We start from the raw sequence: 27,599 nt of genomic DNA, 5'->3' as shown, positions 1-27,599 counted from the left end.
ATAGTCATTTTCACAATATTGATTCTTCCAATCCAAGAACATGGTATATCTCTCCATCTGTTGGTATCATCTTTAACTTCTTTCATCAGTGTCTTACAGTTTTCTGCATACAGGTCTTTTGTCTCCCTAGGTAGGTTTATTCCTAGGTATTTTATTCTTTTTGTTGCACTGGTAAATGGGCGTGTTTCCTTAATTTCTCTTTCAGATTTTTCATCATTAGTGTATAAGAATGCAAGAGATTTCTGTGCATTAATTTTATATCCTGCAACTTTACCGAATTCATTGATTAGCTCTAGTAGTTTTCTGGTGGCATTTTTAGGATTCTCTACGTATAGTATCGTGTCATCTGCAAACATCTTTCAAGTTTTAAATGCCTTTACCCTTTGACCTAATAGTTACACTTCAAAGAATTTATCCTGTGCTGTAATCACAATTGCACACATGTACATGTACATTGGTATTTGTTGCCCTCTTGTCTATAATAGGATAAAACTGGAAACAGATCAAGTCCCTCAGTAGGAGTATGGTGAAATAAATTACAGTACAACTGCGTGCCAGAATATCATGCAGCTTTTAAAGAATTAGATAAGACTAATTCTTATTAGTACTCACGGAAAGATATCTAGAATAGATTAAATGAACACTGTAAAAGAGTAAGAGTATTATAAGCTCATTTTTGTAAAAAAAAAAAAAAATTCTATGTAGCTAGTTTTAATTGTATATAGGCAGTCTCTGGGAGTACAAATAAATCATAGTAATTAACCTCTGGGGAATGGACCAAGAATTGGATGAAGACTTCACGTTATACCTTTTGGTTTTTTATTGTTTTTTCTTTACTGTTTTGGGTTTTTTGTTTGTTTGTTTTGGGGTTTTTTTTGCTTGTTACCATAGGTATGTGTTATTCCTGTAAATTTGGTGGGGGGGAGGGGAGGGTATAGGAGTAGAGGGAGGGAATGATTTAACAAGTAGGAAAAAATAGTTAAACAAGTTTGATCAATATGATCATAGGATCCCATTCAAAATAATAAATCCAATCCTTAGCTTATAAATGAAATAGCTAGAATTTGAATTTGAATCCTGATCTCTTTTGCTGTAAATACCTAAAAACCAGGTCTTTCTTTTGATTGTTCCATGTGGTCCCACTGTACTTAGAAAAAAACTGGAGATGCTTGTATACAGCTTCCCTAACTACCAAAAATGATCTGTATCAGAATTTCCTGGTGAGCGTTTCATTTGGTAGATGTCAGAGCTTCACCCCAGAACCAATCTGCAGGGAGGGATCTTTGGAATCATTTTTGGTTGGTTCTATTGTTTGGTTGTTGTTTCTTTAAGCTTCCCTATTTGATAGACAGATATCTTATAGTCAAAAATAAGGTTGACAGCAGCAGCAGTTGATCATTTAAGGAGCTAACAGTCTCACATTTTTAGACAACACTTTTTTCTAATTATATATAATTTATACTAGAAAAATCCTAATCTGATTTAAAAATAGTAGTTAAACTATTAGGTTGAACTATGAAATGGTTGATAATCGACCATTTTTTACCTATAAAAATGGCAATTTTATATGTTTCAATATGGTTATGTTTTATTTCTCCCCCTAGGAGTATATTCACTGTTATGGCAGCTAAGCCATTTAAAATTTTAATCTAAAGGTTATGTATGTAACTTTTTCATTTCTTGTTCCAGTGATTGCAGTGATAGCAGCCACCCTCTTCCCTCTTTGGCCAGCAGAAATGAGAGTAGGTGTTTATTACCTCAGTGTGGGTGCAGGCTGTTTTGTAGCCAGCATTCTTCTCCTTGCTGTTGGTAAGTATTGTTATTAGTAAGACTGACCTCGGTAAGAGGTAGATATTGAGCAGTTTGGACTGTAATCTGGAGCTTCAGTAAAGTTTAACAGCAAAATTAATGTAAGTGAATCAAGAAGTATATGGGCCTACTTTTTGGGTCATATCCCAAAACTGACTCAGGCTTGAAGTAGTATATGTGCTTGATTAGATTTGGTCTGTTGTGATGAAAGGATTTAATATGTCTCAATCTGCAAATAGTTATGCTTTAAGATTTAACTACCACAAGGACTTCAGTATTTTTACAGTGGTTGATCATTTATTAGACATAATACTTTCAGTAAACACTTTTTTTTTTTACTTAAGGCAAATGAAATTTATTTTAAACATTTACATTTTATACCGTAAATGATTGTAAACAATTGATTTGCCATTTTTAATAAAAATCAGTTTGTACCATGTACCAAGATAAATTCTTGATGCATTAACAGGTTGTAAAATGCTTTTTAAAAATCAACAAGAAAATGTAAATAATGTTATTTTATGTTTCTGGTTGATTGGGGTCTTTCATAGCTAAAAATAACAATATAAAAATAACCCAATTCAAAAGAGGAAATTCAAAACAATTGATTAATAAATATATGAAAAATGCTCATCACTAGTTATCAAATGATAAAATTAAGATAATGGGGTATTTTTTGCTTATATAATTAGGAACTTTTTTTTGTTTTTTTGTTTTGTTTTGTTTGAAATGGAAATAGTGCCAAGGAGGGTTTGACTATAAGGAAATATGCCTAAATATAAATGGTGGTGGTAGTTTTGAATGATTTTAATGTTCTTCTTTACACTTGTCTGTATTTTTTACAATGAACATGTTACTATGAGAAAAAACAAGTATTATTTTGCTTAAAATTCTAGTCTTTGAAGATTTTCCTGTATAGGGTAAACTGGTCTAATTTAGTTTTTCATTTTGGGAAAGAAATAGGAATTTTTTTATGCTTGTCTAAAGCTCTTTAGTGATTTTTTTTTTTTTAACGTTATATATAATTATTTGAACCATCGAGAGTTTACGTTGGTATATGGTACTAAGTTCTGATTGTTTTCCTCAAATGACAAATAAGCTTTTCCACTAGGACATATAGGAGTACTTCTTTATAGAAATGTTTTTAAATATCCACATTAATGATTTAATATCTGTTTTTAGAGGACATGATTTGACCAAGATTATCTGAGGAGGGTGTGTGTTATTCTGAGATTCTATGATATATAATGTAATAGATTCTTATGTTTATAAAACATTACTGCTATAGCCCTAAGCAGTTCCCCTCTGCACATCCCTTCACCCTGGACATCAAAGTGTCCTGAGTTGGTGCCACCACCCATGGACCCAGGAATTCATTGAGTATTTTCATTCAATTCATCTTGTTTATGGGCCTCCATTTTTTTCTGGGATCTCTGACTGTGTGTGAAGCCTTTTTCATCCACCTTTCAGTTTTTCCTTCCTCTAGATTAGTCACCTTGAAAATAGCCCCTGAAGTTTCTGCATGTAACAGCACACTTGTAGGCCAAGAAATAATATCTAAGAGTGTGAAGCAGGTAATTCGTGGTAGTGTACTACCTGCATCAAGAATGAGAAGCCATAAACTTTTATCTGCCATTAGATATACTAATCAAGTTGGTGTCTTCTGGTTCCCAAATCTCTGAAAATTTAGAAGCTGTTTGAAATTTTTCAGTAAAGGTTTAACTCCACTGAATAGAATTAACCCATTTGGTTATCTTTTATTTAAACCAATATTCACAGTAATTTATGGTTATTATCTTGTTTTGCTTTTTAAAGTATTGTTTCTTCAGTAATGTTTTCTATAATTTTTCATTTTAAATACACCATGGATTTAAGTAGCATTGTGCATTAAATAGTCTTGTGAATCAAATCAGAAAATAAACCCAACGTTTTCGTTGCTTCTCTTAGAAAATGTTGTTTCTCTTGGAAGATTCCAAATATACTTTCAAATGGTTTTGATCTGTACCCCACTTGTAAATTGGAGATTTTTTTAATATTATCTCATGAAGTATTATATATTGGTCAAAATTATATTTGGTGCTACTTTGAATACATATTCTTAGTATTGCCATTTAAAATAAGATCTTTGCCGATTTTCTAAATATGTCACTTTTAGTATAGAAATGGTGTGACAGTACATATCACAGCGGTTTTCTCATGATTCCTCTCCTTTTGCCCCTGATAATCTACTGCCACATAGAGAAAAACTGTAAAAAATGTTAGAATTCTGCTATACCCAGTTTATATATGACATTAGAATTTAGATTTTATTTGCCATTTCGATATTGCTCTTTCTTGGATTTGAGGCAAGATTTCATATTATGAACTGTCTGTCTTACAACCCTTCAAAGCCTATCATAACATCATAATTCTATTTGGAGGGAAAAATATGCAGCCTCCTTAAGAGATGTTCACTATTTATTTTTATCAGTGGGGTTTATTCACTGATAATTCCATAATTTCAAAGCATATTTGCCTTTTCTGTTTGTACCACAAAAGATACTGATGTATACACACACAGTCTTTCAGAATATTTATGTTCTTTTGTGAAAACAGAAATTACTGCTTTATAAAAGTCAAGGCAGCTATAACCATTTTATTTGTCCAAAGCAATATAATGGAAGAAACATAGATGAGCTTTTCTCAGGTCTTATTTGAAAACAATGATACAATTATCAGTAAAGAAAACAAGAACTAAAATAAAACCAAAAAACCTGTCATAATTGATTAGTCCATAACATTCACATAATCATGACCTTAAAAAAAAGAAAAAGAAAAACCAGGCAAATCACTCACTCAGCTCTTCTATATGTTTGATAAATAAGAGAAAACTATATGAAATATTGGGGTTTGTGTTTGTGATAGCTCATTACTATAAACTTTAAAATTCTCAATTTCTTCCATTATCTAAACCGCAGTTTTGTCATATATTGCTCTAAAAGAGTAACTTCAAACCTATTTGTTGAAGCAATCTGGCTTTCATTAGCATTGTATGTTTCCTAATATTGGGAGAAGGTTGGTCCTCAAAATAAACAGAAATTATATACTTATTTCAGAAACTCGTAACTTTTAGTAAAACATTATCTTATTGTTCAAAAGTATTTTTTCTTAGAAGACTTATCCTTTAGGCAGGGTAGGCACATGCCTTGAACTCATGATACATTTAGGGGCCCACGGAAATTGTTTCATTTTCATTTCTTTTAAAATCAAAAGTAATAATATATACACATGTATATCATAGTGAACCTGCGCAGGATTATATTTGTATTTGTACCAGTATGGTCGGAAAAGCAGAATTTTTAATATTTTTTAATGAAGGAATTGCCTTACAAAGACAAAAGTGTCTGGGGTCTAGGGAAGTCATGGTGCAGCCCTGCTTTCTCCTTTTTAAGGCTGCTTAAGGTATCCTTCATCCTGCATTTGTTTCCTTTTTCTTCTACCGTGGTCTCATGTGTACTTCAGGGTCCAACTGGCAGCTGTGCTTATTGAACTATAACATAGCAAAGTGCGTAAATCATAAGTATATCCATGAAACAGCACCCGAATTAAAAAATTATAAAAGCAATTTTTTGAATGGCATTGTAGCATTATGCCCTCAAGTTCAGAGAAGAATGCTCTGTGCCTAGAATACTGTTGATAGCTGCTAAACTAGGATTTAATTGTTTATACTTAAGGTGCATGTAATATGCAAATAATAAAACTCTGAATGTTTTCCCACTTTTTCATTAACAAATATTCCGTACTTTCTGAGTCAATGCTTGAATTATTCAATTAGAGAAATTTTTCTCCCACAGCTCGTTGCATTCTATTTCTCATCATTTGGCTCATAACTGGAGGAAGGCACCATTTTTGGTTCTTGCCAAATCTGACTGCTGACGTGGGCTTCATTGACTCCTTCAGGCCTCTGTACACACATGAATATAAAGGACCAAAAGCAGACTTAAAGAAAGATGAGAAGTCTGAAACCAAAAAGCAGCAGAAGTCCGACAGTGAGGAAAAGTCAGACAGTGAGAAAAAGGAAGATGAGGAAGGAAAAGTAGGACCAGGAAATCATGGAACAGAAGGCTCAGGTGGAGAACGGCATTCAGACACAGACAGTGACAGGCGAGAAGATGACCGATCCCAACACAGTAGTGGAAATGGGAATGATTTTGAAATGATCACAAAAGAGGAACTGGAACAGCAAACAGATGGGGATTGTGAAGAGGAGGAAGAAGACGACAGTGATGGAGAAACAACTAAATCTTCACATGAAAAATCATAATCTGACTAATTTGGGGACTAAAGTGCAAGAGGTTGGATTTTCTAGGTTGGCTGATCATCATAATGTACACATGACATTTGTAGCATTCTTTAAATCCATTTACTGAAGTGGATTTGACATCCAAGCAGTTATATTCAGCCCCTCATTTCATGTAATACTATTATTGGTACAGTCTAAAGCCATTTGTAAGTTTTATCTATTTGATAATTTTACAGTAAATAGGTCTCATTTATTTTGATAGTTATCAAAGGTGCACTTTCCACAGTGACATTTACATTAATGACATTTTTTGATAGTTGTATGGCTTTTTACTGTTAGACTAATCAAAATAACTAAAAGGGATAAAAACAAACACCAACATTTCAGATTATGCATAGTTATGTAGCCATTTCACAGTTTCTTTAAGTTGAAATGCTTAAATTATTGTTCTTGATAGTTTAGCTTTTGTTGATTATACCAGAAAATTTCCAAGATTCCGAGTTAGCAGGGTTCAAAAGCATTTTGTGGAAACAAGCCAACTAGTAATAATGCAGCAACACTTTTAGTTTAACTACAAATTCTCCTTTTCCAACTTAGGAAATCCAAACTGATTTGTACGACTGAGTCAGAGTAAGGTGGTCATCTCCAACAGAGGAAGCAAGCAGCATTGGTTGGAAGGTGATGGCTCTTCTTCCCATTTCCTTGTCATAAAGTAAAATGTATTCTGTACATAATTTACAAATAAACATTTTATTTTAATTGACTTCTTATTTAGACATTTTCTCAACACTTAAATTTGTAAAATTAAGACCATTTAAGCATATGTTTTTAGAGAAACGGAAGTTTCAATAACCCAGAAAACATCTGTGATCTTTCTGCAGCAGCTTCAGTTTTGTGCCAACATTCCATGTATTTGAATATGAATTAAAACGATCCTATGAAATAAGAGCAGACTTAAAGTAGCTGTTTGTACGCCTTAATGTTCATTTTGATTTATCTTAAATCTCTACATTCAGAAATGGGGTGCTGTATTATCAGACCAGGAGGACTGCTATGAAAGATAATTTACTGTTCTAAAATATCGATTTAAAATAAAGAACATAAAAGAAAACATAAGAGAACCATTGGACTCTAATTGCTTTAAACTAGTTTTGCAGTTTGATTTCATGTCTTGCAAACCTTAGTTACAAATCTTTAGGAAAAATAATGTGTTTACCTATGAGCATAATCATTCCTTGGAGTTATAGTCTTATAAAATGATAATGAATATTAAATTATTTTCCTTCAGTCACAGTGAGAGCATTTTGCTTTGTAGTTGAAGTAGGTGGTGTGTATAGGTCTTCATTTTTCTTTAGGCAGTTTCCCACCTAAGTGTTAGACTAAAGATGTTAAATTTTTCTAATTGTGAAAAAGTACACTGTCTGTATACTGACACATTTTGTTAATCATGGCTTGTTTGCTTCTTTATAGTATTCCTTGTTAAGTGGACAGAAATGTGGCTATTTGATGTTAATGCAACTCTATCAAGGCTGCAATCAGTTTAAGTTTCCTCCTAGCAAATGTTCATTGGTTTAAGTGCCTGGGTGTTTTCCCCTCACGTTTTCAGAGCTCTTCTGCTTTATTTCCCCAAAAGGGATGCATAATTATAACTTCTGAGCTTCTTAATCACCAGTAGCATTAATATCTATTTTGGGATATGATAATGGTACCAAAAGTGTCTTTCAGAAATAAAAATGATTTAACCTTTACTGTTGTGATAATGCCCAGGCACTCAATATTTATCCTTAAACTCTTTATAATATATGTACTATGTCTAACCTTTAAGACATTTGGAGCATGGCAGGAAAGTCAGCTTCTTATCGATATGTGTGGATTCTTAAAGAATGTTAGTAAAAATTTTTATAAATATTTGGTGGTCCCTGGGGGAAAATGTCATTCTTACTATGGTTAGAAAGCAAGTTAGAAATTTCAGCTCTTTTACTATTCAAGGTTGTATACTTTAAACAAAAAATCAAAAGACTGCCACTGTTATATTTCTCAGAATAATAGATGGCTGTCTTTGTTGACTAACATTAAATATTCTTATGCCAGAGCATGGAAAATTGTTTACATTAGTCATTGGAATCGTGACTTAAAAAAAAAAAAACTTCAGGTTTGCTATGCTACTGTAAATAGAAGCATGAAGCTTTTGGATAATGTAGGATTTATTGTGGAGTGGGTATAAATTGACTTAACTAATAAGCAGGATTGAATTAACAAACTGAGTCCAAATAATAATAATAATGCATTTGTGATTGTAAAGTCAATGTATTAAATAGGTTGTTTCTCCTTTTCCCTGCCACTGATTTCTTTAATTTTCAAACTATATGGCCTTCTAGATGACTTTAATTGAAATAATTTGGATTTAGCCAAATACTATCAAAAAGTAATAAATTTTAATATATCACATTAAAATTATGCAGTGGTGATGGGTTTTAATGTTTTCCCCCCTTCTGGTTTTACATTATGAGTACCAATTAGCTGCTAACTATAGAAGAATCATCTTGTGTCTTTTGTAAATTGAATTTTCTTTTTTGAATCTTTATGAGGAATTGGAAAACAATAAGTACAGTTGATCATCATTATTCGTGTAGTTAGGTTCTGTAAAGTCACCACCAACACGGAATTAACAAATACTGAATCATTGCTCCTAGGGGAAATACTGGGGTTATTGTGTGAGCTTCTGGCCACATTTTCACCAACTAATCAATACATAAATTTGTTTTAGGTGTCTTTCTGTTTTGTTGAGTTAACTAACATTGAACTCATGGTCAACAGCACCATAACTTCATGCCCGACCCAAGCTTATCTAACACACGTGCTTTCTCCATATGGTCTATTACAGCCTTCTAGTACTTAGGAACACTAGACAGCATTTCAGCACTACAGTTGGGGGCCATTTTAAACAGTAAAATCACCAGTAAAAAAGCACAAAAATGCAAAAAACAATGCACTAAATAGAGCAAAGGATGCTTGTTTAAGAGAGCTGAACCAAGGACACAGCATGTCAACTTGTCACCCTCAACTGGGAACATATGCATTGGGCAAGTCAAATTTTTCACCCCTGCATGATTGTGAAAGCACCACAAATGTTTTAAACAACAGGCAAATTTACAAATACAGAATCCACAAATAAGGATCAACTGTACTTAACTGTATTATAAAGCTGTGACGTATCTGTATGATCTACAGAATAGGATTTATTGCTGAATCATGCTCCAGTATTTCCATAACATTTTAAATATCCATTCTGTCTGAAAGTAAATACTTAGTTCCTAATTGTATGTAGTAGTTTCCTTTTACTCTTTGTTTTAGCAGTATTTCAGTTCTTTGTCCATTTGTTCAGTAATACCAAACACAACGTGCCAGAATTTTAGGTGTAGCCATGAATTTTAAAAAAAGTTTTGCCCTCTTGGACCATCAGATAGTGTGAAAAGTGCTATGGTAGGGATTTGCCAAATGTGCTGGATATCTCTACCTCTCCAGTTCCACTCTGCTCTCTGCCCTCAAGAGACTTATGAGTGGACCACAGCAGTGGGCTGCTTCGCCTCCTGGCTTCTGGGTGGGTGTGACTAAGGAGTGTCCTAGCTGGAGATCTGAGGATGGTCAGGGTAACCTCTCTGCTCTCCCACTATGGGCTGCCTCAATAGTCAAAGGTTACCACTTCCTCTAAACTTTTCTTCACTCCTTTCCTTCGAGTTGCCACTTCCTGTTCTCTTCCCTTCTGGCCAAGGGGTGATGTCAGCTCTGCTGATACTAGCCTGGAGCTGTTGAAGCTATTGTGCCTCCTCTTTTGGCTCCCCTACACCCCACATCTTTGTTAGTATCTCCTCAAAGTATCTTAATTTGAGAACCATCTGCTTCCTATTGGGAACCAAGACCAGTAAACCAGAGAAATTCCTAGAGAACAATTCTGATGAAGAGTTTACCTCTTTGATGGGTCCTTGTCCCCAAACATTATTAGAAAGTATCTCACAACCTTACAGAGCATGCCCTAAGAGTTTTGTTTTTGTTTTTGTTTTCTGGGGGGGGTTTTTTTGAATTTTATTTTATTTATTTTTTATACAGCAGGTTCTTATTAGTTATCTATTTTATACATATTAGTGTCTATATGTCAATCCCAACCTCCCAATTCATCCCACCACCACCACCCCCGCCCCCCCTTTCCACCCTTGGTGTCCATATGTTTGTTCTCTACATCTGTGTCTCTATTTCTGCCTTGCAAACCAGTTCATCTGTACCATTTTTCTAGATTCCACATATATGAGTTAATATACGATATTTGTTTTTCTGACTTACTTCACTCTGTATGACAATCTCTAGGTCCATCCACGTCTCTACAAATGACCCAATTTCGTTCCTTTTTATGGCTGAGTAATATTCCATTGTATATATGTACCACATCTTCTTTACCCATTCGTCTGTCGATGGCCATTTAGGTTGTTTCCATGGCCTGGCTATTGTAAATAGTGCTGCAATGAACATTGGGGTGCATGTGTCTTTTTGAATTATGGTTTTCTCTGGGTATATGCCCAGTAGTGGGATTGCTGGGTCATATGGTAATTCTATTTTTAGTTTTTTAAGGAACCTCCATACTGTTCGCCATAGTGGCTGTATCAATTTACTTTCCCACCAACAGTGCAAGAGGGGTCCCTTTTCTCCACACGCTCTCCAGCATTTGTTGTTTGTAGATTTTCTGCCCTAAGAGTTTTGATAACCAAAATCCTATTCTGGTAGACACCTATGCAGATAACCACACAAAGAAACAAATTTGTCTTCTTTAGCAAGCTCCTAAGCCAATGTCTGCAGCATTTAGTTATAAGTTTTTGAGTAGGTCCAAATGCATTTACTCCACTCTTCTAACCTAGTCCAGAGACCCTCTGAAACTAAAGTAAATCACACATAGGTCTGTAGTTTTTGGATTGTCCAAAAGGCTCGTCATCTCTATTTCAGCATGGCAGTCGAAAGAGTAGAGTGGGCTAAGGTTCTCTGGAGTCAAATCATCACACTTTGGTCTCATCTTGTTTTAAGTGAATACCTAGATCACTTCAACTTTTTGTGCCATGGATCCTTTCTCAGAATAATGTTTTTAAGTGCAGAAAATAAAATGCATAGCATTACAAAACCAATTATGTTGAAGTGTAAGTTATCAAAATATGTACATGTGTGATACAGTAATATATGTTCATTTAATAGCCAGATCTAGCAGAGAGTTTAATAACTACTATGACATTGAAGTAGCATGAACAATATATTGAGATCTCTGCAACTGTAATGTGATATGAAAAGACCTGATTTCTGTTAGTGACGAAGTCACGTTACTGCCTAAAACAACTCTGGATTGTTGTATGCATTTATAATCAAAGGAAATACTAAATTTCAGTTACAGTCTAGTGAAAAAAAAGTAATTTTTTTCCCATCCAAGTTCACATATCCTCTGAATTCTATCAAATCCCTTAGAGGTCTGTGGACTCCAAGGTAAGACCCCTTTACCTAGCTAATCAGATACACCAATATCAAGTGAGACTATAACATTATATTCAAAGGCCAGTGATACTTAATTTAGCATAATTTAGTATTTAATGTGATTCACAGCTCATGTCTACTTCATTAACACATATTTAGCAAGTTCCATGGTGGGACAGCCTTCGGGACCAGCCAGATGCTGTGCTGTTGCCATGATCATACCTGTGCACTGCTTCACGTGTAGCAGGATCGTCAGCAACAAGTGGGCGGCCTGCCTGGGGCTGCTGCAAGCCGAGAACACCCAGGAGGACTCCCTGCAGTGCTGCGTGCCGCTGGCCCACATGGACCTGACCGAGAAGCTGCTCAATTATGCACCCCTGCAGAAGTGATGGTTCTGGAGCCCGGTCATGGTTTGCTTAAAATCTCTTCCTTTGGGGAACACTCCTTCCTCTTCTGTAGTCTCCTCATTCCATTCTAGGGTGACTGGCCCCATGGAAGAGCACATGACCCAACCCAGACCAATCCAAGTCCTCTCTTCAGGATCTAGAGTTCTAAGGACCAAGTGGGCCTGGAGGCACCAATGGCTGTGTTTCCTTCAGGTGGACCAAGCCTGCCTAGAAATAAAACCAACGTGAAAAAAGCAGAACCAGGAAAGACAAGACATAATGCCATCTTGGAACTCCTAGATCTAGCCCTGCCTGGATTTTTCAGTTACATGAGTGAACGAATTCCTCATTTTTGCTTAAGCTATTTTGTGAGGCTCTGTCCCTTGGAACTGAAAGATGACCAACTTACACAGGATAATAAGTATGAACAGTGACACTGAAGTTCTGTTGGAGGGAATTAACTCAAAGTGGGGAAGTGCCACAATCAAATTTGCATCTTAGACTATACTAACCACATGGAAATGGGCTCATGAGGGGCAAGTCTAGAGGGAAGGAGAAGATGTGGCTCTTGGAGCGACCATCAGATTCTCTGAATATTTCTAATAGTTCTTAAATTTACGTGTTCTAACCAAAACTTCCCTCTTGTTTTAAAATAGAGATTTTTTTCTTATTACAGAAAACTCAGAAAATACTTAAAAGCAAAAATAAGGAAACAGAAAACCCCCAAATCTACCCTGCAGGGACAACCACTGTTAAAACTTAACGTTTATACTTCTAAACTCTTACCTGTGTAACTGTGAGTTCACTGAGGTGGGAAAATGTATTAAATAAGTGCAAGTACCTTGCACTTAGAATATGCAAAAATTGCTGATCTGGAAAAAGAACATGTGTGAAACTACAGACTTAACATTTTTTCCAGAAGGACAAATCATTGACCAGCTTATGATTTTAAATTGTATTTCTGTTCATCAACTTCAAGCTTCAAATTGTGAACTTAATGTTAACCTGAGACTAAGTATATGCCAAATGCATGTTACAAAGATTTCACATTAGGATGTGTTTGATGATGAACATAAGAGGGATTTAGGTGAGGAAGATTTAATGGTTAACTTACCCATATCTTTACCTCTTACAATTATAGCAGTTTGTACTGCAAAGAAAAAGTAAAGATTACTAACAAATTAGTCTACAACTGAAGAAAATAGCAATTGAGTATGTAGAAACTGGTCTGCATTTATTGAATATATAGTCTATACAATATCTGTCAGACTTCACGACTAGAAAGAGCTATTAGATGCTACCTAAGTAAGACAGATCACATCTCCATCCCTGCTCTCTAGTTGCATATACTCTGCAAGGTTTACAAGATTGAAACTCTTATTCTTAATAACTTTGTTCTCACTGTTTAATAGAACCCTCAGAGTTCTCCACTTCTCAAACTCCTATACATTTGCTTCTACCTCATCTTCCAGCCTGCCTCCAATTCAGTCTCTTTCCTAAGGACAGATTGTAAATTTTATTTCTTAAAAACAGCATATGCAAGGACTCTGAAGATGTCTAGTGATTCCCTCAGGCTCCAACCAAAGTGACTTATTAAATAACAGTACTGGAAGGCAGCATGGAATGTTTGTTTTAAAGTTTCCATCAATGCCAAGGCACAATTATAAACAGTTTCCCTAGAGCAAGGGGACCAATTCCTGGGAAACAAGCTCAAATTTTCAGCCCCATTGCCTACTCACATTCTTTTTTTTTTTCTGGCCATGCCGCATGGCTTGCGAGATCTTAGTTCCCCTACCAGGCAGTGAAAGTGCTGAGTCCTAACCACTGGACCGCCAGGGAATTCCCCCAACTCACAGTCTTTATTCCACCCTATACAGATTAAGAGGAGTGTGGTGACCAGTAGGGACAGAAGGAATGCCATTTAGACCCCCAATATAGACCATAGACTGCTTTTCCACGAGGCAATTACAGTTTTCTGCAGCACTCAGGAAGTTGGTCATCTGAAGACTCTTGAAACTGGGAGACCCGATCCACCTTCCCTTCTTTTCTTCGTTCGGCCAACTGAGCCCCTACTATGTACCAAACAAGGAAGATACGACATGAGGAACCTGTAGTCCCTGCCCCCAAGCAGCTCACAGCCCAGGGAAGGAGCATGCAGCAAGCCTCTGCCCATACAAGAGCAAACACGGTGCAGAGGGAGATCCATCCTCTACCCTAATAGCACAGTCTCTGCCACCTGAAAGTTTCCAGCCTTGTGGGGGAAGATAAGGCAAATACAGAGTCAAACCCTATGTGCCATGGAGACAAAACATTGGTGCTGTGGGGCTTAGATCATGAAGGAAAGACTGGGGAGGCAAAAAAGGAAGACGATTGGGGTAGCGCTTCTGCGACAAGCAAGGGTTTTACCGCTGCAATCACTCATTCCCTGTGCTTCCTTTTTACCACCAACGGATGTTTTCCAGAATTGGGAATATTGCCCTCCAGGAGTTTACAAATCCAAGTGAAAAATAACCACAAACTGTTGGAGTAGAAAGGAAAGGAACAAAAGAATAACTCCTTGGGCCTCTGTGATGGAGGCTTCCAGTACACAGCCTTAACATCTGGGACAATGTCAAACAAGCATTCCACTTATTTCTTAAGTATCTTGTGCTTATCATAGTTACATCTGCTTAAAATAAAATCCATCAGGATGCTCATTTTGTTTACCCTATGCTGCACTACAAAGAGGAAGCAACCCAAGACATTGTTCTGTGCTGCTGAGAACAATTCCATTTCCTTCCTGTTGGCTGATTTTATTTTTCTTGATACAACATGTAATTACGGGAATTTTTTTCAAACAGATTTGTACTATAAAATTCAGTCTCTTCTGCAGCAACATAAGATCCTCCTGCAGATCAAGGCAGCCAAGAATGGTGCACTTAGAGAAGGGGGTTTGCTTTAATGTTGTGTGTGACCAACTTCCTGTTGCCTTTTAATGTTCTCTTGCTGGAACAGCTCAATTGGATAATTAAGAAATGCACACATGCACAGGAAATCTTTTTAAATAAAATTTTGAAATAAAGTGTAACATACCTAAAGAAAAGTATACAAATCCTAAGTGTATGGCTCAGTGAATTGTCACAGTGAACACACCCACGTGACATCAGTCAGACCAAGAAGTAGAACACCAGCACCCAGAAACCCCCATGCCGCCCCCAGCCACCTGACTCTTCCCTTCCCCACCATGCTCACTTCTGCCTGTTTTTAACATCATATAAAATGGAACTATCTTATGTACTCTTTTATGCTGGACTTTTCAACGTTGGGAGATCCATATTGTATGTAGCAACAGCTGCATCACTTTGCACGGATGATTAGTCACATCCTGGATGGGAGAGAGAACCACACAGATGAGTGGAGGTTTCCCTCAGACTGGGACTCCAAGTGCAGTGCCATTGCCTTGTCTCCCCAGTCTAACACTGGATGCACAGACAGAGCCACCACTATCCACTGAGGGTGGATTCCTGGCTGGGAGAGCAGTTTCCTGAGAACTCTCTGACCATTAAACCTCAGTCCCTATTAAGAATTCTTCTGTTCCCTTCACTGTGAGTTCAACTAGTATTTGCTGAGCACCCCCCCCCCCATGTGTAAATCCCTGTGCTGTGTGAATGCTGCAGGGATAACAATCCCAAGAAGATGCAATGGGAGCAATGAGACAGTACACCAATAACTATCATTCAAGGGCTCAATCTGATTAGAGGTGATAAGAGAAATACAAGGTACTCTGGGAGTTTTAAAGTCGGAGGAAATCACACTCAGGGATCAGAAAAAGACTGCAATGGTGTTCAAGACTTGGAGGCCCAATGGGATCAATAGGATGATCTGTGGAAAGACTCCAGGCCAAGGCTATATGCTGAGTAAAAACAAAAAACAAAGACAGATAAGGATCACTTTGTGGAGAGTAGTAAGTGACCCAGTTGTCTTAATCATAGGGAATATTGGGAATTGAGGGGTTTTTTTAAAGTATAGTTGATTTATAGTGTTGTGTTAATTACTGCTGTACAGCAAAGTGATGCAGTTATACATATATATACACATTCTTTTTTAATATTCTTTTACATTATGGTTTATTGAATATAGTTCTCTGTGCTGTACGGTAGGACCTTGTTGCTTATCAGGAATTAAGTCTTGAAAGCCAGGAGGAAATCATTTTGCAGGAGGCCTTAGATATCAAGGTAAGGAAGGAATTTATTCCACTGGCTTTTTCCACTGGCTTCTGCCCTTCAGCCTACAAGGGTGCTCAGACCTCCCTTTTCTAACAACTTCTGTCCACTTTTCTTCTCTCCTAAGTATCTTTATTCCTCCCTTCACTCCTCGTCCTTTTTAAGAGTCTTATTCTCCACTTCAGTTTAACCCACTGCCAGCTGGTTTCTATCGAACATTCTTCCAAAATTACTATTGCTGAGATCTTTGTATGTCTCAGAGTTCTTGGTTGTAAAGAACTGAACCAGCTCTGGCTAGAGGAAGGAGAAATGGGATTTACGGGGAAGGATATTGAGTGGCTCCCAAGATTGAAGGGAAAACTGGAAAAGTATGCTTAGAAAACAGGAATGAACAAAGAAATATCTGGCAACCTAGAACCCAGCCACCAGAACAGGCTACTCAGGTCTCCATGCCATTGAATCCTCCTATCACACCTCTGCTTGATTGATCTGACTGCCCCAACTCTTTGCATCACTCTTTCAAGGGTCAAGGTCCTGGGTGGGAGCATCCTTCTGGCTGACCTTGGGTCAGGGGTCTGGCCTCTCACCCAGGAGTCAGGGAGGAGAACTATTTACCCTTATCAGCTTTTTAGTGAGAGGCAGAGTTTCCAAAATAGTAAGCTATTTGAATAAGTACAGCCTCTCCCAACTGCTAAGCCAAGCAGCCTCTTTTGAGCGTTCATTCCACTTTATCTCTGCATCATTCATCACCATCAGCCACCAGTCCTCCACCTCCCACCTTCTTAAACTTCCCTCTTCCTTCAGCATCCAGGATATGGCTTTTTCCTGGTTCTTCTCTGCTTCTGGTCACTACTCCTCTATCCGCCTCTTCAGTGTTGAGGCTCCCCAAATCCCTTCCTTGTCCTCGATCCTTATATACACTCCCTCGGGAAATTACATTTATATCCTTGGCTCCAAATGTGACCCTAAATTTTCTGCTCCAGCCTTGATTCTCATTCTGGGCTTAAGTCCCATAGACACCTCAATATCAGTGTGTCCCAAGTGGAACTTCAGGGCTGCACCCCTTACTGGCCTCAAGTCGCAATTGGCCCAACTGGAAATCCAGTCATCCACAGTCCCCATATATAGTCAGCCACCAAATTCTGTCCATTCTATTTCAAAAGTGTCCCTTTACTTACTGAAATATTTAAAAGGTCTTTTGACTGCCATTCTGCTTCCTGATTAGCATCGAAGATCTGGACTGGGTTTGACTGCTGGAGCCACAGCCTAGAGAGACAGAAGGGGAAAAGGGAGTCCTATGTGGGAGCTCACCAGCTTCTATACTTCAGGGTCTTCAAGAGCATCTTCTTTTTCTTCTCTCTTTTTAAAGTTAAATTTTGTATTATATTCACCTGGTTCAAAAATCATAAGTTATAAAGGGTATACAAAATCTCTCTCTTAACTTTGCATCTGCCCAGTTTCTCATCCCACTCCACCCCCTCCCCTATAGATATCCTTCCAGAGTTTCTTTATGCATTTATAATAAAGTATGAATAAAAGTTCTTATTTTCACTCCCTCCCACCCTTTGTTTTTACCCTAAAGGCACACACTATATCCTCTCTTCTGTATCTTACTTTTTAGCACTTAACAAACATGTGCTGGTAAAACTTTCCATATCATTGGATAGTAGAGAGCTGCCTTATTTTTTTAAATTTTTATTTTATATAGGAGTATAGTTGATTTACAATGTTATATTAGCTTCAGATATACAGCAAAGTGATTCATTTATACATATACATGTATCTATTCTTTTTCAGATTCTTTTCCCATATAGGTTATTACAGAGTGTTGAGCAGAGTTCCCTGTGCTATACAGTAGGTCCTGGTTGGTTATCTATTTTATATACAGTAGTGTGTATGTGTGAATCCCAATCTCCCAATTTATCCCTCCCCCAACCTTTCCCCTTTGGTAACCATAAGTTTGTTTTCTAAGTCTGTGAGTCTGTTTCTGTTTTGTAAATAAGTTCATTTGTATCAATTTTTTTAGATTCCCCATATAAGTGATATCATATATTTGTCTTTCTCTGTCTGAATTACTTCACTTAGTATGATAGTCTCCAAGTCCATCCATGTTGCTACAAATGGCATTATTTCATTCTTTTTAATGGCTAATATTCCATTGTATATATGTACCACATCTTTATCCATTCATCTGACAGTGGACATTTAGGTTGTTTCCATGTCTTGGCTATTGTAAACAGTGCTGCAATGAACATTGGGGTGCATGTATCTTTTTTTTTTTAATAAATTTATTTATTTATTTATTTTTGGCTGTGTTGGGTCTTCATTGCTGTAGGTGGGCTTTCTCTAGTTGTGGCGAGTGGGGGCTACTCTTCGTTGCGGCGAGCAGGGGCTACTCTTCGTTGCAGTGCGCGGGCTTCTCATTGCGGTGGCTTCTCGTTGCGGAGCACGGGCTCTAGGCACACGGGCTTCAGTAGTTGCAGCACGTGGGCTCAGTAGTTGTGGCTCATGGGCTCTAGAGCTCAGGCTCAGGAGTTGTGGCGCACAGGCTTAGTTGCTCTGCGGCATGTGGGATCTTCCCAGACCAGGGCTCGAACCCATGCCCCCTGCACTGGGAGACGTATTCTTAACCACTGTGCCACCAGGGAAGTCCCATGCATGTATCTTTTTGAATTATGCTTTTCTCCGGATATATGCCCAGGAGTGGGATTGCTGGATCATATGATAAGAGAGTTGCCTTATTTTAAGAGTATTTTCCTAACGTGCTGCTGTCATAAATGCCTGAAAAGTTTATTATACGTGTCTTTTCATTCAGTCTGGTTGAATTGCCCATCAACCATAATATTTAGGCACTACATTTTTTAAATTGAAGTATAGTTGATTTACAATGTTGTGTTAATTTCTGCTCTACAGCAAAGTGATTCAGTTATTTATATATATATATATATATATATACACACATTCTTTCTTATATTCTTTTCCATTATGCCTTATCACAGGATATTGAATAAAGTTTCCTGTACTATACTGTAGGACCTTATTGTTTATCCATTCTATATATAATAGTTTGCATCTGTTAACCCCAAATTCCCAATCCATCCCTCCCCCACCCCCCCTTCCCCTTGGCAACCACAAGTCTGTTCTCTGTGTCTGTGAGACTGTTTCTGTTTCGTAGATAAGTTTATTTGTGAATATTTTAGATTCCACATACAAGTGATATCATATGGTATTTGTCTTTGTCTGACTTACTTCACTTAGTATGACAATCTCTAGGTCCATCCATGTTGCTGCAGAGGGCATCATTTCATTCTTTTTATGGCTGAGTAATGTTTCATTGTATAATATATATGTGCCACATCTTCTTTATCCATTCATCTGTCAATGGACATTTAGGTTGTTTCCATGTCTTGGCTATTGTGAATAGTGCTGCTATGAACATAGGGGTTCATGTATCTTTTTGAATTATAGTTTTGTCCAGATATATGCACAGGAGTGGGATCACTGGATCATATTGGCAACTCTATTTTTAGTTTTTTGAGGAACCTCTATACTATTTTCCATAGTGCCTGTACCAATTTACATTCCCACCAACAAGTAGGACGGTTACTTTTTCTCCACACCCTCTCCAGCATTTGTTATTTGTAGACTTTTTAATGATGGCCATTCTGACTGGTGTGAGGTGGTACCTCATTGTAATTTTGATTTGCATTTCTCTAATAATTAGTGATATTGAGCATCTTTTCATGTGCCTGTTGGCCATCTGTATGTCATCTTTGGGGAAATGTTTATTTAGGTCTTCTGCCCATTTCCTATTGGGTTGTTTGTTTTTTTATTGTTGAGTTGTATGAGCTATTTGTATATTTTGCAAATTAAGCCCTTGTCGGTTGCATCATTTGCAAATGTTTTCTCCCATTCTGTAAATTGTCTTTTCATTTTGTTTATGGTTTCCTTTGCTGTACAAAAGCTTGTAAGTTTGATTAGGTCCTATTTGTTTATTTTTGCTTTTATTTCTATTGCCTTAGGAGACTGACCTAAGAAAACATCAGTATGATTTATGTCAGAGAATGTTTTGCCTATGTTCTCTTCTAGGAGTTTTATGGTGTCATGTCTTATGTTTAAGTCTTTAAGCCATTTTGAGTTTATTTTTGCATATGGTGTGAGGGTGTGTTCTAACCTCATTGATTTACTGCAGCTGTCCAACTTTCCCAGCACCTCTTGCTGAAGAGATGTCTTTTCTCCATTGTATATTCTTTAGGCGCTTCATTTTTTGAGTACAGCAGGTTTGAGAGCAATTTGCTGGAAATATTAACCAGTTCTCATCTTTTCTCTATTCCAAATCAGCTATAAGAATAACTGAAATTTAAACACACATCAAAGATTATTACTCCACATGAGAAAACAGGATGCTGCCACTTTTCAGAATAAATGCCTGTTGGGGGTAGAGTGGCAAAAGTGTAGAAAAATCTGTTTGGGGGTTAACAGCAGGAAATCAGCAGACCTACAAAACTTGATAGTGGTCAGAAACTTGGGAGTTTGGAGGACTGGGATGGAATGGCTGATTCAGGTGTAGCAAAAGGAAAATGTCACCATTGGCTAAAGGCAAATGCAGAGGTGGATCTGGTGTCCTCCAGAAGTGCAGAGCTGAGCTCTAGACATTAACTCTCTCTCACTTCCTAGACTGATGACTAAGTGATTGACTTGAAATATAATAAGCAGAAGCAAACTACAAATAGAAGAAATTTTTCTAAATCTGTTAAAGAGAACCTACAAAAATCTATTACAAACATCACATTTAAAGATGAATTACTGAAAACTTTGCCACTAAGACTGGGAATGAAACAAGAGGGCCTCCTATTCAATATCATAGTAGAAGTACCAGCTGATGCAATAAGGAAAGAAAAAGGAATAAAGGGCATAAGAATTGGAAAGAAAGAAATTGTATGACATGATTATATACAAAGAATACAAAAGAATTTACAGACAAGCCACTGGAACTAGGAAAGCTACTGGATAAAGGTTAACATAGATTAAAAACTCAATGGAATTTCTATATACAAACAACAAACAAGTAGAAATTGATTTAAATGATACCATTTACAATAGCATCCAAAAATGTAAATTACCTAGGATTAAATCTAACAAAATGTGCACAAAATGTTATTGTGCTGAAATAACACTTCTCTACACTGAAAACTGAAAATATTAAGATGAACTAAGACATATTAAGAAGACACAAATGGATTAATATATAACATGTTCCTGAATTATGACAATATTATAAAGATTTCAGTTCTCCTCAAATTGATTTATGTGTTAAATTAAGTTCTAATCAGTACCCCAACAGGGATTTTTAAAAATAGAAATTGATAGGCTGATTCTAAAATGTAGATGGAAATATAAGGGCCAAAAATAGCCAAGACATCCTTGAAAAAGATTAATACTCACATGTTTATATTCACTTGATTTACAATAAAGATGATACTCCAGTCTGGTGGGGAGTGAATGTGAGTCAATTGGATATCTATATGGAAAAAAAATATTGACCCCCTACATCATGTCATACACAAAAATGAATTCCAGATGACTAAAGGTCTAAATATGAAAAGTAGAATAATAAAGGTTTATGAAGAAAAGAGAGGAGTATATCTTCATGACCTTGGGTATGTAAAAATTTCTTAAACAGGTCACCAAAAGCATGCAGACCATAAAGGGAAAGAAAATGATAAATTTAACTACAGTAAAAGTAAAAACTTCTGTTTATCAAAAGATACTATTAAGAAGGTGAAAAAATAAGACACAGAGTAAGTGAAGATATATATAGTACTTATGTCTGACTTGTATCCAGAATATATAAGGAACTTTTATGAATCAGTAAGAAAAAAGCAGATAACCCAAATAAAAAGTAAGCAAAAGATTTGAGCAAGCATTTCTCAAGTAAGCATATGAAATGTTTCTCAAATAAACATGTGCAAACATCCTCAATATCAGTAGTCATCAAATTAAAACCACAGTGTGACACCACTACATAACCACTAGAACGGCTAAAATGAAAGACAGAAAATTCAAGTGTTGGTGAAGATGTGAAGCAAATGGAATTTTCATGCCTTGTCAGCAGGAGAATAGATATAATAATTTCAGAAAGCTGTTTGGCAATATCTTCTAAAGCCGAACACATGCCAATTCTATGACATAACCATGCCACTCCTAGGAATATACCAAACAGAAATGCATCAAAAGATGTTTACAAATTCTTTTTTAAGATGAATCCAAGCAGCATTATTTGTGATAGCTAAAAACTGGAACCAATACAAATGCCCATCAACAGTGGATTGGATATACACATTGTGAGATATTCACACAATGGAACACTGTGCAGCAGTGAGAATGAATGAACTAAAACTACAGGCAGCAATATGGATAAATCTCATGAACATAATGGTTGAGCAAAAGAAACCAGACACAAAAGAGTACAGTTCCATTCATATAAGTATCCAAAACAAGCAACACTAAGGTACACTGTTAGAGGTCAGAATAGTGGTACCCTTGATGAGGGGACAGTGACTGAAAGGGCGGGGGGCTCAAGGAGGTCTTCTTTGGTGCTGGTGGTGTTCTGTTTTTCAATCTGTGTGCTGGTTACCCTAGTGTAATCAGTTTCTGAAAATTCATTGAGCTGTACATTTATGATATGTGTACTTTTCTATATGTAGATTATACTTCAATAAAAAGTAAAGCAAAAACAAAAATTGTGGAGTGTTAGAGAATATGAGAAAAGAAGTCTTTTTTTTAATTGAAGTGTAGTTGATTTACAATGTCATGTTAATTTCTGCTGTACAGCAAAGTGATTGAGTTATATATATATATATATATATATATATATATATATACACACAGATATTCTTTTTTTATATTCTTTTCCATTATGGTTTATCATAGGATGCTGAATATATTTCTCTGTGTTATGCAGTAGGATCTTGTTGTTTATCCATCTCTAGCTGCATCCATGTTGCTGCAAATGGCATTATTTTGTTCTTTTTTATGTCTCAGTAGTATTCCATTGTATATATGTACCACATCTTCTTTATCCATTCATCCGTTGATGGACATTTAGGTTTTTTCCATGTCTTGGCTATTGTGAATAGTGCTGCAGTGAACATAGGGGTGCACGTATCTGAGAAAAGAAGTCTTTAGTCAAAGGTGCTATGGGCTATTTACTTTGATATCTTTTATGTACTTTGAGATAATTGAGAAAAGAATAGACTGCTCCTTCCTTGAAGGTACTGGGCTCTAGATCATGCATCAGGCACTGGTAGAAGAAGACATATGCCTCCTTATCCTTAAAGATACTCTTGCCTATAGCTTAGACCAGTGTGCTACTCAAAGTGTGGTCTGAGGAGTGGTGCTGGGCTGTGATGGTTTTATTACTAGACCACAAAAACAAAGAAAGCTTGTGCAAGAATGTAGTCAACATACTGCTTACTTCATCAAGAAAGACTTGATCTGAAAAAAAGTCAGGTACTAAACAATGTGCTTAGTGATACAGTTGATTTATATTCTGTTACAAACCTCATCTGATTGCAGACCAATAGCAGCAGCAACAAAAAAGCCATAATATTATTTGAAAGTACACTGTGTTAAGTTAAAGATCTATATTGTAAACTTCAGGGCATCCACCAAAAAAAAATTTTTTAATGCATGATTAATAAGTCTAGTGAAGATTAAATTAAAACATAATAAATACTCAATTGATCAAATTAAAAGGCAGGGAAAGAAAGGGAAATGAATTAAGAACAGATCAGACAAACAGAAAGCAACTAGAAAGACGGTAGGTTTATGGCTAACACTAAGAGTAAGTGGTCTAAGAACCACCCCCAAGTAAAAGTCAGAGGTTGCCAAATTGGATAAAAATAAAGGTATAGATAGGCTAAAAAGAAAAGGATGGAAAAAGATATACCATGCGAGTGAAAATCAAAAGAAAGCTGTAGTGGCTTTATTATAACAAAGTGGACAACAATAAAGAGGGACATTACATGATGATAAAGGCATTAATTCATCAAGAAAACATAATCCCAAATGTGTATCCACCTAAGAACACAGTTTCAAAATACAAGAAGCAAAAACTATTAGAACTGATAGGAGAAATAGACTGTTCTACAAACACAATTAGAGACTTTAACACTATTGTCTCAGGACAAGTAGACAGAAAAATCAAAAAGGATATAAAAGTGAATTACACTATCAATCTTTTTGACCTAATTTCCATTTATAGAACATGCTACCCAATCACATCAGAGTACATATTCTTTTCAAGTGCACATGAAACATTCACCAAGATACACCATATCCTAGGCCATAAAAAATGTTTTAAAGAATTGAAATTGTACAAAATTTTCTGATCACAACAGTTAAAACATAAATATAAAATAGAAGGTATCAGATAAATCCCCAAATGTCTGGAAATTAAACAACATGCTTCTAAATAACCCATGGGCCTAAGAGGGTGTCAAATAGACAATCAGAAAATATTTTGAATTAAATGAAAATAAAGACAAAACATATGGGAATTTTGGGCATATAGCCAAAGCAGTGCTTAGAGAGAAATTTATAGCACTAAATGTTTACATTAGAAAAAGAGAAGGTTTTCAAATTAAGAACCTAAGCTGCTACCTTAAGAAACTAGAAATAAACAAATAAACTAAGTCCAAAGCAAGCAGAAAGAAACCATAAATAGAAGAAGTGATATCATTGAAAAGGACAGAACAAAATCAATGAAACCAAAGTTCTCTGAAAATATTTTAAAAGGGTATACCTCTAGCCAAACTCATCAAGAAAAAGAAAAAAGACACAAATTACAAATATGAGAGCCTACAGACATTAAACAGATAGTAATTTTTTAATTGTTTTATATAATAAATTGGATAAATTAGATGAAATGGACAGATTCCGTGAAAGATGAAAATGATCAAAGCCCACTCAAAAAGAAATAGATAGGGAGGAGTCAAGATGGCGGTGTGGGAAGACGTGGAGTTAGCGTCTCCCCACAACTAGGGTACCTGCCGCCTGCTGGTGGGGAACTCTGACCACCAAGGATCGGTGCCCCTGAGTCAGGGGAGATCAGGAGATGCAGGTGGGAGGGGCGCTCGGAGAGGAGTGGGAGAGGAATGGAGGGTGATTGCCCCGCCCACTCGGCCCAGGGAGCCTGCTGAGCTCCCAAGCTGGTCCCCTGCCCTCCAAGGTGCCCCCTCCCACCCCACCCCACCCCCACCCGCATTGGTCCTGGGGGCGTAGGAGGGAGGCCAGGGAGATCAGGAGAGGCAGGAGGGAGGGCAGGGGCCCTCCCAGACCCCAGACCCCAGACCCCAGACCCCAGACCCCAGACCCAAGGAGCAGGAGAGGAGGGTGTTTGCCCCGCCCACTCAAGCCCAGGAAGCCTGCTGGGCGCCCAGGTGAGGTCCCCTGCCCTCTGAGACCAGGGGTGGGGGGCACGCCTGGGCCCCTTCTGTTCCTTGAGCCTAAGCCCCACCCCCACAGCCCCCATGGCCTTTTCCAGCCCTTTGAGTCCTGAGCACTGGCCCAGCCCACTGCCCAAACCTCGCCCTTGCTTAGGCCCTGCTCTCCACAGCCAAGGCCTTCCTCCCCAGCCCGTTTTTTTTTCCTTCCTCTTTTTTACTACTGTGGCACCAATGTACCTTCCAGTTGTTGATTCATCTATATTTTTATTTTTACATTCTTTCTAACATATCTGTTAGTTTCCTAGTCTAATTTTATTTTTTACATTTTTTGCCACCCCACGTGGCTTGTGGGATCTTGATTTGCAATCCCGGGGTCACGTGGAAGCTCCTGCAGTGGGAGCTCTGAGTCTGAACCACTGGACTAACAGAGAACCTCAGACCCCAGGGAATATTCATTAGAGTGAGGTCTCACAGAGTTCCTCATCTCAGCACCAAGACCCAGCTCTACCCAATAGTCTACAAACTCCAGTGTTGGAAGCCTCAGGCCAAACAACCAGTAAAACAGGAACACATTCCCACTCATTAAAAAAAAAAATGAGACAGCAAAAAATATGTCACAGATGAAGGAGCAAGGTAAAAACCTACAAGACCAAATAAATGAAGAGGAAATAGGCAATCTTCCCGAAAAATAATTCAGAGTAATGATAGTAAAGATGATCCAGAATCTCAGAAATAGAATGGAAGCACAGACTGAGGAAATAAAAGAAATGTTTAACAGAGATCTAGAAGAACTAAAGCACAAACAAACAGAAGTGAACAACATAATAACTGAAATGAAAAATACACTAGAAGTAATCAATAACAGAATAATGGAGGCAGAAGAACGAATAAGTGAGCTGTAAGACAAAATGGTGGAAATAACTGCCGAGAAGCAGAATAAAGAAAAAAGAGTGAAAAGAAGACAATCTCAGAGACCTCTGGGACAACACTAAATGCACCAACATTTGAATTATAGGGGTCCCAGAAGAAGAAGAGAACAGAAAGGGTCTGAGAAAATACTTGAAGAGATTATGGTGGCAAACTTCCCTAACATGGGAAAGGAAATTGTCACCCAAGTCCAGGAAGCACAGAGTCCCATACAGAATAAACCCTAGAAAAAACACAACAAGACACATATTAATCAAACTAACAAAAATTAAATTCAAAGAAAAAATATTAAAAGCAGCAAGGGAAAAACAAAAAATAACATACAAAGGAATCCCCATAAGGTTATCAGCTGATTTTTCAGTGGAAACTCTGCAGGCCAGAAGGCAGTGGCAGTATATACTTAAAGTGATGAAAGAGAAAAACCTACAACCAAGATTACTCTACCCAGCAAGGATCTCGTTCAGATTCAATGGAGAAGACAAAAGCTTTTCAGACAAACAAAAGCTAAGAGAATTCAGCACCACCAAACCAGCTTTACAACAAATGTTAAAGAAACTTCTCTAAGCGGGGAAACACAAGAGAAGAAAAAGACACACAAACACAAACACAAAACAATTAAAAAGATGGTAATAGGAACATACATATTGATAATAACCTTGAATGTAAATGGATTAAATGCCCCAACCAAAAGACACAGACTGGCTGAATGGATACAAAAACAAGACCCATATATATGCTGTCTACAAGAGACCCACTTCAGACCTAGGGACACATACAGACTGAAAGTGAAGGGATGGAAAAAGATATTCCATGCAAATGGAAATCAAAAGAAAGCTGGAGTAGCAATACTCATATCAGATAAAATAGACTTTAAAATAAAGACTGTTTCAAGAGATAAGGAGGGACACTACATAATGATCAAAGAATCAATCCAAGAAGCAAATATAACAATTATAAATGTTTATGCACCCAACATAGGAGCACCTCAATACATAAGGCAAATGCTAACAACCATGAAAGGAGAAATCGACAGTAACAC

The 27,599-nt window shown here is 37.0% G+C and overlaps 2 protein-coding genes across 3 annotated transcripts in view; both read left to right on the top strand.

Moving 5' to 3' along the window:
• The window catches only part of SEC62 (SEC62 homolog, preprotein translocation factor), a 28,660-nt gene extending 21,806 nt beyond the window's left edge, over positions 1-6,854 (top strand). Inside the window, exons 7-9 of one of the 2 annotated variants that reach the window (XM_061194496.1) lie at positions 1,690-1,809; positions 5,643-6,143; positions 6,689-6,854. In XM_061194496.1, the coding sequence (XP_061050479.1) occupies positions 1,690-1,809; positions 5,643-6,112 (590 nt within the window). In that variant the 3' untranslated portion in view covers positions 6,113-6,143; positions 6,689-6,854. Of the gene's footprint in view, positions 1-1,689; positions 1,810-5,642 lie in introns of both variants that reach the window. The other variant, XM_061194495.1, reaches the window with a different exon arrangement.
• Positions 6,855-11,808: 4,954 nt separating this feature from the next.
• LOC133093537 (DNA-directed RNA polymerases I, II, and III subunit RPABC5-like) lies at positions 11,809-11,985 on the top strand. Its single transcript, XM_061193444.1, has one exon. The coding sequence runs from the start codon at positions 11,809-11,811 to the stop codon at positions 11,983-11,985; it is 177 nt and encodes a 58-aa protein (XP_061049427.1).
• The last annotated feature ends 15,614 nt before the right edge of the window (positions 11,986-27,599 follow it).

The sequence above is a fragment of the Eubalaena glacialis genome, chromosome 6 (genome assembly GCF_028564815.1).
Source record: "Eubalaena glacialis isolate mEubGla1 chromosome 6, mEubGla1.1.hap2.+ XY, whole genome shotgun sequence".
Taxonomy (NCBI): Eukaryota; Metazoa; Chordata; class Mammalia; order Artiodactyla; family Balaenidae; genus Eubalaena; species Eubalaena glacialis.
The sequence above is the reverse complement of the archived record's forward strand: the minus strand, read 5'-3'. Positions and strand labels throughout refer to the sequence as shown.